The following is a 12096-nucleotide window of genomic DNA, read 5'->3' on the forward strand; positions in this document are numbered from 1 at the left end:
GTGGACTCTGGAAGTTTTCAATAAATTCTGGTTCTCTAGTTCTTTCTCTTCCCACTAATATCCTCTACCATCCATGGTGATCAATGAGCCTGCCAAGAATTTAGTCACATTTAACCAATGGGGACATGAGACTGGCTTGGTGCAATCTGAGGGTGGCTATTGATGGGTAACCCATTGGACCTAGGTGTATATTCTAAGAACTTCTCCCACCCTGTCACAAAGAAGACAGGTCTTTCTTTTGTATAGCTGGTGGTGTTCTACCGTACATCTGAAAGTATGTTTTTTGATATGATGGTCTTGAAACCTTCAATCCCTGTTCACTGCTTCTCCTGGAAAAGTCCAGTGGCTCAAGGAAAATTGCTGAGGAAAAGAAAAAAGATTTATTGAAAATGTAGCAAATCAAAGGCTGCCTCCAACAAAGACCATGTTGCACAGGGTTCCAAGTGCAGGACTTGTTCTGGGAGTTGTAGGTAGTACATCACAGAAGCAGGTGCCTGTGTACTTAACTAATTTGGGTGACCTGCTTCTCTCATGCACAAGTTGCTATTAGCATAGGTCACAGGATAGTCAGGGTTCTGTTAATCTAAAGAAAATTTGCTGATTAAAAAGTCATATCTTTTTAGTTACTTTTCTCAAGAATAGCTCATTCTGCAGTTATTAGGATACACAAGGCTACTTATCCCCCCAGAACAAGGGAGATGAAGAAAAGCATCTTTCCCCTGGAGAATAGGGGTGATAATATTCTCTGGGGAATAGTTTTTAAATCTTTTAGGTGGCCTCAGTTAGAGGTGTCTTCTGCTAGGAAAGCTAACATGAGACTAATAATGTATTGTCCAACTTTGTGAATCAAAAATTAGTGATTTCTTTAAAGTCAATTAAGAGCAAGTGAAGCTAGAGGGTTTGTTTAGATTTTGCCGTAGTGACAGTTTCATTTGCTCACACACATTTAGGAAAAGCCCGACACTGCCATCATGGCAGGGAAACCCATTCTTCACTACTTTGATGGACGGGCCAGAATGGAATCCATCCGGTGGCTCTTGGCTGCAGCTGGTGTAGAGGTAAGTTCTGAGTTAGATCATTTTAAATTGTATCTAATATTCACTGTTATTAGATAATTTTCTTACATAAGCTAGGTGATGTTTCTTACTGGATACAATGTCAAGAATTGTACCCTTAACAACACTGCCAATTATTAAGAGATTCACAGACTTTACTAAATAAATTGTCAGTTTTCTCATCAAAAAAGATAAACATTAGTGTAAAAAATATACCATGGTCTGTGGACCTTATTTGAATTTGAGTTTAAACACTATAGAAAATAATTCATAAAATTTATAAAAATTAGAAACATGATTATTGATTGAATATTGGTGATAATAAATTTTTATTAATGTTTTTGGTGGGATAATATATTATAGTTATTTTTAAACATAGTTCCTGTATTTTAAAGAAACTAATTGAACTATTTAAGAATGAAACACTGTCATGTGTCATATACCTGTGTGGCACGATACTGTACTGAATATTGTAGGTGATTGTAACACAATTATAAGCATTTGTGTATCTAAACATAAAAGAAGCACAGAAAAACATGGTACAAAAGAGGAAATATGAGACACCTATATGCAACACTCTATCAGTGTACAGTTCTCAGGTCTGACAATTGCTCCAAGTGAGTCAGTGAGTGAGTGGTGAGTGAAAGTGAAAGCCCAGGGCACTACCCAGTGATATAATTTGGATGTGAAAAGTTCCCAAAGGGTGTGTCCCTACCCTGAGGCACCACTGGGTGTAGTGGAACTGTTTAGAGGTGGGGCCTAGTGGGAGGAGTTCTGTGGCTGAGGGCTTGCTTTTGAGGGGCCTGTGGGAATGCAGCCCCTGTGTCTCTCTTGGTTTCCTGACAGCCAAGAGGTGAGTGGTTTGCTCCCCCATGTGCTGCCTGCCATGATGTTCTGCCTTGCCACCAAGCAACGGGGCCAAATGACCAGGGACCAAAACCTCTGAAACAGTGATAACCAAAATTAACCTGTCCCTCTTTAAAGTTGATTATGTTAGGTATTTCTTAAGATAATGAAAAGCTGATTTAGCACAATGCACACTTTATGAATCTGCACACACAGGCTATACTCAATTTATTAAAATGGTTTCCTTTCTCAATAATAAATTAACCTCTGTTTACTGTAAACTTTTTACTTTACAAACTTTTAACTTTTTAACTTTTTGATTCTTGTGTAATAGTTAAAATGCAAACATATTGTATAGCTGTGTAAAATAATTTTATTCCTTGTTCTCCATTTTTTATTTTAATTTAATTTTATTTTTTTAAAACTCTTCCATTAAAAGTTAGGAAGCAAACACAAGTTCAGAATCAACAATATCACTGTCTTCTTCCTCCCCATCATGTCCCACTGGAAGATTTTGGGGGCAGAAACATGCATGGATCTGTCACCTGCTATGATCACAGAGCCTTCTCCTGATCTAGCTACTAAGGATCATTCTGATGCTTGCAATGAGGAGGCATCACTGTTCAGAAATATGTGCACGGTGGATTGCCTTGTTTTGCTTTTTGTTCATTAACAAATACATAACTTTTCTTATTTATAAATATATAAATATATCATTTACTTGGAAGCAGATAATGTACCATGAAAAATTCTCACTATTAATGAGAAAACTGTCCTTTGAAATTTATGTTTTCAACTTTTAAAAAATTTATTTTTCATACAGGCGATTCTCAGTGATTGCAATTCTATATTTTTTAACCACATTAGCTGAAATGCATATAATTTTTTTAATGTTTAGTTTTTAGTTTTTAGGTGGACACAATACCTTTATTTTATTTTTATATGGTGCTGAGGATGGAACCCAATGTCTCATGCATGCTAGGCGAGTGCTCTACCGCTGAGCCACAATCCCATCCCCACAATTTTTAATTTTTTTACAGTGCAAGGGATTGATCCCAGGGCAGTGTGTATGATAGGCAAGTGCTCTACCACTGAGCTACACCTGCAGCCCTTGTGTTTTCAACATTTTGAAGGATCTTATGGAGGTCTTCAAAGGCTTCTACTAAATGCTTCACTGAATTTTGTTCACCAATATATTCACTAATCAATGAGAAATTTTCAGTTCTTTTATAGTCTTGTGGCACCGTCTTTGTATACATAGTCAGTGATTGACTGAAACATTGTTATGGGGCACATGACTGTGCATGAAATCCAGATGGGAATTCCTTTAAACTATTACCAGAGAAGAAGAGTGGGTGGGCACTTAGATGAGAGCATATTGATACCAGTTGATAATTGTTCAAATTGGTGAGGGATAAAGGAGCAACAATATACTCAATTGTTTATTTTTATGAATGTCAGAAATTCCCATTAAAAAAGATCTAAATTCTACCATATAAGAAAATGAATGCAATTATACTGAAAATACACACCACAAATGTGAGGTGGGCAGGATGGATGAGACAGTAACAAACTGCCTATTAACCATTGGAACCTATTCGTTCAGCATAAATGTGTGGGCACCTGTAAAGAACCAGGTTTTGTAGTAGGTCCTGGGGATACACAGTGAACTAGACAGATAAGGTCCCTGCCGCGTGCTGCCCACACATCTGTGATGGATGGGATCAAGCATTTTACAGGGTTGTGACCCATGCATTTTTCCTGACAGATATACTGTAAATTTCTAGATAGCCTTGACCAGATTCTTCGATAAATATGTCCAATCTCAAAAATCTTAGCCCCTTCATATCACACGTAGACAGGAATGATTCAAGCTGACAAGCATGCAAGGTGATTGAGTGAACTAATCAGGACTCATTTACTGTTTCTGCTGTCCAGTTTGAAGAGAAATTCATGAAAACTCGAGAAGACTTGGAAAAGTTAAGAAAAGGTAAGAACAAATATCTTAATACCTCTCAAGAAGGTTCCTAGTGGAAGACTGAAAAACCAGACAATACTCATGTATTTGTGAGGATGCTGACAGAGCAGAGGTAGAGAGTGGTTAAAATGTAAGACCTGGCAACTCTCTGGGGGCTCAAGAGTGAGACCATTGTGAGTCCTTGCTAAGGAACAAACTCAGGGCCCCTTGCATGCCCTCTCCTTGCCTTCTTCATCCGATGAATGCAATTGGCTCCTTGGCTCCCCAACTTCTTGTAACATATCCTTGAAGACGGGCTAAACACACAAATATTCAAGGACACACAATGTGTATGTATGGATGGGAAATTTAAACAGCTGTGAGACAAGAGGTTAAAAGTAAAGCAGTTGGATAAGTAAAAGAAGAAACAAAAACTAAAAATAAATTGGTGTCTTTCTTGAAGATTTACCAAGTGATAATTTTTCCTCTTATATCTTCAGTCATTTCCACACCTGTTTTACACTGTGGACATGGGTTACCACATTTCATTCTGTTTGTTTTCTCCTTCCACAAGATGGGAGTTTGATGTTCCAGCAGGTGCCCATGGTGGAGATCGATGGGATGAAGCTGGTGCAGACCAGAGCCATTCTCAACTACATTGCTGCCAAACACAACCTCTATGGGAAGGACATAAAGGAGAGAGCCCTGTACGGTATATTTTCTATTCTTACATCAACAGATAACATGGGAAGAATTTAGGTTCTTCCTTGAGTGAGAAGAACCAAGGCAGGGAGACCCTGAGGAGCCCCAGGTGGACCCTGGGCATAAACACTGAGGTCAGTGTGGGAGGGTGCTGTGGAGATGCAGAAGCATGGAGTGGATTCAGGGCAGTGTCATGTAGAGAGGACATGGTTCATAGAGGCTTGCAAATCCTGAGGAGCTATGAATTCAGGAAGATGGTGCAATCCTGATTCCATTGCTTAGCTTTAGAGGTTAAACAATCTATGCAGTAGCTTGGGACAGGGAAAGGATTTGAGTGTCTAGACTTGAAGGCCTGGGAAGGAAATATCTGAAGCACCTGATTTTCCCTTTCTGGAAAGTATAAGACTGACAGCCAGGAACCTAAGCTACCCTCTTCTTCTATAGATGGGTCAACATGATGAGGGTTGATGGAGTCTGGTGTCAAGACATGATGGTGAGACAAAGCATTTCATTTAGACTTGAAGAAGTCCACTGATTCAGCCCAGGGGTTTAGGTCTCCTCCCTCCTGGGCTGGAACTGCTTTATTGAAAATAACATCTTGAATGGATCTATGGAAAGTTCTTCAAAAATTTTAGAGTTAGCAATACCCCAGCAATTCCAGAACTAGGGATATACCCAAGAGGAATAAAATACATCCTGAGTGGTATTTGTCCACAAATATTCACAGCTGCATTATCATAATACCCAAGTAGTGGAAATAAACTAAACATCCAATGGATTAATGGATGAAGAAAATCTTTGGTCATAATGGAATAGTATTTGCTGTCAAAGAGATGAAGTACTGATGCATGTAGCAACATGGATGGACCTTGACAACATTATATCACATTAAAGAAATCAGACCCCAATCACATTTTGTATGGTTTCTCTAGCATGAAGGTGAAGAATACTTGTATCTACAGGGATGGAAAGGAGATTAGTATTTTCTGGAGCTAGTAGGAGAGGTGGTATACATGTTTGTTAATCTACCCAGCATGGTTAAAATGTTCTGGAACTGGAGAATATAAATATTTGCAGAATTCTGTGAATGTACTAAAAAAATCACTGAATAGTAGACTTTAATTGGGTGACAACTATGGTGTGAATATTTGTCAATAAAATTGCTTTTTAAGAAGAATTTTGAAAAACCCACTTGAAGCAAAGAAATGAAGCTTTCCTATGTCATGAACTTACTGTAACTATATAAAGAATTGCACCAAGTAGAGGACTTTTCTTAGGTGGGGATCACAAGAAATGCAATCATGATCAGCATTGGGCAACAGTATATGGAACAGATTAGAGAACATGAATTATGGGAAATAATTGGGAGCACTTTATTTCTAACATTGAACATGGAATGATCCTGAGCTATATAATAGAAAGAATGAAGGAGAGGGACTTGTCCGAGAGGCTGGGCCAGGGAATCTGTCTTGAGTGTACCTAGGAGGCAAGTGCTTAGCCACAGGAATCACAATATATTTGTGTCCAGAACAAGGCACAGCACCGAGAGCATAGCCTATATGTACTACCAGTTGTGTAGAAACCAAGTTCTCTGAAGACCTTAACTTGTGATGGCCCAATATGCTCTTGGGAACCGTATGTGGTCATGTATATAAGAAAAATTTAGACATGTATTTCCTGTACGTTGCTCCAAGAAATAAATGTTAATCTATAAATAAAACCCAGAAGATTGTAACTGGATTTTGAAGGGTCCCTACTAGAGGAGAATTAATTTGCTCCTATCTGATGCTCTATTCTCTTGTGTTTCAAAACTATAAAATGTGGGGCAGAAGGCTTTTGACAGAGTGTTTGTGTTTTGTTTTGTTTTTTCCAGAATTGATATGTATTCAGAAGGGATGGCAGATTTGAATGAAATGGTCCTTCTTTACCCATACCTTCCATCTAGGGACAAAGATGGAAGACTTACTCAGATCAAAGAGAAATCGAGAAACCGTTACTTTCCTGCCTTTGAGAAGGTAAGTGGAATTGGTTTCACCTATAGGGCACCCTCTAGATTGAAGATTGACAGGATAAAGCTGGGTCAGCCCAGTGTCCTTCTCAACTATATTGCCACCAAATACAACCCCTAGGGAAGGAAACAAGGAAAGAACACTTATGGTATTATTTTCTATTCTTATATCAACAGGGGAAGGATTTAGATGCCTTGAGTGAGAAGGACCAGGGCAGGGAGATCATGACCAGCATCAGGCTGGGCCTGAGCACAAACACTGGCTTTCTCTTTATCTGGGTGAGGCTTGCTATTGATGGAAATGAGGGAAGAGTCATATAGAACAGGATGCAGTTCATGAATACAGCACAGCGACGGAATTTAGAGGGCATCTTGGTCCTAACAGGTTATCTTAGCACTTAGGACTGCCATATGAATAATGCCATGGACAGATGTTTATACAAAAAAAAAAAAAATATATATATATATATATATATATATATATATATATATATATATATATATATTTCTCATAGTTCTGGAGACTGAGAAGCGACAGATCAAGGACATGGTGGATTGGTATCTGGAAAGCTTTGCTTCTTGGTTCATGAATGGCTGACTTTGGGCTGTGTCCTTCTACAGAAGACATTCCTTATAAGAGCATTCCTTAAAATGTGCCATTCCTAGGAACTCTTCCCACAGGATCTAATTATGTCCCAAAGGCCCCACCTAACAGCATTGGGATCACAACATATGAGTTTGGAGGGACTCAGACATTCTCCCCATAACAGAAGCAGGAGAAAAACAGTGCCTGGGATTCCTTGGACATTGACCTTTATTTCCAGAGGGCCTTCTTGCATACTGATCTAGTACTCTGGCACTCAGGCATTGCATAAAGATAGACTATGAGGAAGGCTAGCACTAGTGATACCAAGTTGAAAGTTTTAATTACTGGGAATCAACTAGAATTCTCTATGTACAGAATTCATAGTACAGAATTAGCCCTTGGACAGTGGGAAGTTCTGAGCACACTGGAGGTAAAGCTAAAAGAGTGCTTTAAATTGTAGCGTAAATATGATGTTGTGTTTTGTTCTTGCACCAAGCAATTGTTCATACTTTTCTGTGTAAACTTAATTTGATAGGGTGGCTGACACAATATTTTGTTTAATTGGTAGTGCCATGAGTTTTTTCCCTTTATTCTTCCTCATTATTGTTGAGATATTTAAACAAATATCACATATTACCCAAAAAATATTTTGTGAAAATTATAATACATTCAGAAGTTGACAGAAAGTTTAAAGAATCCATAGGTGCTATCTCTGAGATAACAGAATTTACATCGTATGATGTACATGTGTCCTTCTCTCCATGCTGGTCTCACCACATATTACTTTTCCTATGCATTTCAGACTAAGATGCAGATGTCAGTGTAGTTCACATCTAAATAATTTAACATGTATTTTGTACCATCATGCTGAGCCAATGTCACAAAAATATGATGATTCAAGTCATGTGTGTGATGTGTGTTCATGACCTGACTCGTCCTATCTTCAGGTGTTAACCAGCCATGGGCAAGACTACCTGGTTGGCAACAGGCTGAGCAAGGCTGACGTTCACCTCACTGAACTTATCTACCACACAGAAGAGCTGGACTCCACTGTTCTGGCCAACTTCCCTCTACTGAAGGTGCTCTCTCTCAAGTCCTCATAGAGGCCTACACCTCCCATCAAGAATCTAACATCTAAACACTGGGGCTGGTGGTGTTCTGACTTCTAGCCATCTTCAGTCTTCACCCTCCCTTCTCTGGCCTCCAAAAAGGTCTTCTAGGCCCTGGTTTTGAGGAATGAAAAGAATCTTGCTATGCAAGGACATTTGAGGTGGATGCTACTCTAAGAAGTGTATTTGGCTTTGTATAATAAGTGAAACCAAGGGCCCAGCTTTCTCTTCCCAGCCCCTGTTCCACTTGAGTTCTGTCCATGACTTCCTTGGGAATCCCTCCATCCCCCATATGCCCTTGTCTTTCCATGTTGAGCAAGTCTCCTTCCATCAGTTCTCCTTCCTCCTCCTCAGGTTCCCAGCCTCAAACGTTATATCTCTCTCTCAAACCTCCCTCCCTGACTCCCACCCTCAGCAATTGCCATCTTTGTCTCTCAGTGTGATAATTTGTAGTGACTGACACCTGCATTTTCTGGCCGATTTCTATCATCATTTCTAACTCAGTATTACCATATCTTCTTTTCACCTGTTTGAGTGCTTCTCTGTTTCCACGTATGACAGGCAAATGTCACATTTTTTTCTTTATATCATCCAGTAGCAATGAATCTATAGGATTAAAGTGTAAGGCAGAAGACAGGGTGGCTGGAACTGAATACAGTTTAAAAAGAACTTGGGGAGGGGCTGGGATTGTGACTCAGAGGTAGAGCATGCAAGACCCTGGGTTCGATCCTCAGGACCACATAAAAATAAATAAACAAATAAAATAAAGGTATTGTGTCCAACTAAAAAATAATATTTAAAAAAAAGAAGTTGGGGGAAATTGTCATTGAACTTTATTTTTTAGCTCTTATCTTTTTTTTCTCATTGGTTGTGTTTCCCAGACAGCATGCTGGGAATGTCCAAGACTTCCTGATTGTGTTAATGGGTGTTGGTTTGGGCTCCACTCTCAGGCTGTGTTCTTCTGAATTGCAGGCCCTGAGAACCAGAGTCAGCAACCTGCCCACAGTGAAGAAGTTTCTGCAGCCTGGCAGCCAGAGGAAGCCTTTTGATGATAGAAAATGTGTGGAAATAGCAAGGAAGCTTTTCAGATAAATGGAGGCAGACATGGAGACATACAATACTGGGCTTTATCCAAATGTTGATCCTGATTACTATGAGGCTGACACAGTTTCCCAAAATTTCTGTGCTAATTTGGTTAGAAAGGAGCTGTGCAGATTTCTTTGCAATGCAGTCTATTTAGTTTTGGTGAAGTTTTATTACCATGATCACCACCTGGGATCTCTTTAAATTTGATAGAATGGAGAAAGTTTCTTAGTCACTAGTCTATTTAAAAATTGTCTTATAACATCTGTCATGTACTATCTCAAAGAAAATTAGGTAGAAATTTTCATCTGATACTCTGCTTAGGCAAAAATATCTTTTTGTTTTGCGTTTTGCTATCTTTCTCACCAAAATACATTAAAAACAAACCTATAAAGAATCATTTTCTTTTCAACTGTTAAAAAGAATCATTTTCTTTCAACTGTTATTTGTTCAACCTATATCTATGTCTAGCATGAAATATTCTGTGTTCTTGGAGCCAGATAATCAATGACGAAAAAAACCAGATATATTCTCTATGCTCATGGCAATGGATCTAGTAAGAGAAACAAACAAAAAACAGATAAACCCAATCTAAAATCATGCACAGCATGTGTATTACGTTCCTAAGGCTGCCACAAGAAATTCCTACAAACTTGGTGGTTTTAAATAACAGAAATTCATTCCCCTACAGTTCTGGAGCTAAGTTGGAAGTCCAGGTATGAGCCATGCCATGGTCTCTCTGAAGGCTTTATGGAAGGCTCCTTCTTAGCCTCTCCCTAGTATCTGACAGGTGCTGGCCATTCTGAAAGTTTTTCAGTTTTTTGTCACAACACTCTAATCTCCTCTTTCCTGGTCAAAGGACAATCTCCCTGTGTGTGTTGTCTGTCCAAATTGCCCTCTCCTTATGAGGATACCACCAGATGGATGAAGAGCCACCCTATTCCAGGGTGACCTCACCTGTATTATCTGCAGAAACCCTTTTTCCAGATGAGGTCACACTGACAGGTAGTCAAGGGTAGGACTTAAACATAGCCCTCTCAGAGGACAGATTTTCTCCTACAACACCATGCTCAGAGAGTTAATGTTGGGAGGGCACCATCAGTAGACATCTGCTGGGATCTGTGGGTGAGATAGGTTTCTCAAGGAGGGGAGTCATATCTGAGGTGAGATGAGCAGGAGGGACAATCAGTGATGGGGGTGGCACCAGCACTGGGCAGCAGGGGTAGAATCCAGGCAGAGGTCAGCACAATCAATGGCCAAGAAGAGACAGTAGCCTGGGGGTTACTCCATTCAAGGAATCAAGTAGTTCAGAAACAATACCTGAAAATCTGAATGGTCCTCTGTTGCCATCTGCTTACATTGTCCCTGTTGTCTCACAGACTCCCTGATCTGAGGTTTGGTCAAAACGCTGGCCACCATTTTTCCACCTGAGCAGCAGCATTCACATTCCCTACAGGAAGGGAAGGAAGAGGCGGTCTCCTTCAGGTATGCTCTCAAAATATAGATCAATACATATAGTTATTTGTCCTATGGCAAGCCCATGGAATGTAGGCAATTGAATCTGGGGCTTAGTTTCAGTTAATCATTTTTATAGAGAGAACTTCCTCACAGATGGCTCTAGTAGGGCGGAGGGTGTCCTGGGACTCATGGCTCATACTTTTTAAATGTCTGTTCAATATTAGCTTAACTGAGACCAACCAAGATGTTCCTTCCTAGACAGCTTCCTAAAGGGTTCCCAGTTCCCTTTGCATATCACCTGCTTGCTCTCCCCTGGAGACTCCTCAGGGAATTAAAGGGAGGCATCTGTTAAGTATCTTTTGAATCTTACACTCTTAATCGGCCTTGGGGACAGAACAAACATATTTTGTATTGTGATGTACATGATGGGGGTCTGAGGCAAAATTCTACATTTTAAATTTGATATGTCCCTCAAAAGACTGTGTCTTAGGACTTATTCCTCAGCTTGGCAGTACTGAAAGGTGGTAGAAATCTTTAAAATGGAGATTTTGACCTCTCTGGATGTGTGACTTTGAAAAAGATTGTGGGAAGCGGGTCCCTTCCCTCCCCTCACCCAGCCTACATTCTCTCTTTTCTTCCTGGAAAACGTGATTTGAGCAGTTTTCCTCTGACACGTGTTCTTGCCAGCCATGATAAACTGGCCCTCCACAGGAACAAAAGCAAACAGGTCAAATGAACACTTGAAATGTGAGTGAAAAGCCTGCAACTGTGAGCCAAAATGAACCTTTCCTCTTTTAAGTTGATTGTCTCAGGTCCTTTGTTATGGAAAGGGAAGCTGACTAACACACTCTAGAACAAAGATTTTTTTTTTTTTTAACTCATCAGATTCAGCACTCCTTAGCTTATTACTTACATTTAGAATTTCTTTTTATCCTGGAGTGAATTTCCTAAGATTTACCTCATTGCTCTTGGTGCTACGAATACAAGATTGAGGAATGCATAATAAACCATGTTGAAAAAACTTTGCATAAAAGGAATTACAAATCAATATGTCACCTTGGGCCAAGGAGGGTCCCTGCAAGAAGCCAAAGAACCAGTCCAAAAGAGTGGCTGAAGCCAGACATGGTGGTACACACCTGTAATACCAGCACTTAGGAGGCTGGGGAGGGAGGATCTCAAGTTCAAGTTCAGACTGGGCAACTTAATGAGAGCATATCTCAAAATAAAAAGTTAAAAATGAGTTGGGGTATAGCTTTGTGATAGAACAACCCTGGGTTCAATTCTCAGTACCA

General features: G+C 39.7%; 1 protein-coding gene across 1 annotated transcript; it reads left to right on the plus strand.

Moving 5' to 3' along the window:
- Positions 1-971: 971 nt before the first annotated feature.
- Positions 972-9355, plus strand: LOC143402537 (glutathione S-transferase A3-like). Its single transcript, XM_076860083.2, has 6 exons — positions 972-1058; positions 3840-3891; positions 4433-4565; positions 6434-6575; positions 8102-8233; positions 9236-9355. Exons 1-6 carry the CDS (start codon positions 972-974, stop codon positions 9353-9355), a joined length of 666 nt encoding a protein of 221 aa, XP_076716198.2.
- The last annotated feature ends 2741 nt before the right edge of the window (positions 9356-12096 follow it).

This window comes from Callospermophilus lateralis, chromosome 6 (genome assembly GCF_048772815.1).
Source record: "Callospermophilus lateralis isolate mCalLat2 chromosome 6, mCalLat2.hap1, whole genome shotgun sequence".
Taxonomy (NCBI): domain Eukaryota; kingdom Metazoa; phylum Chordata; class Mammalia; order Rodentia; family Sciuridae; genus Callospermophilus; species Callospermophilus lateralis.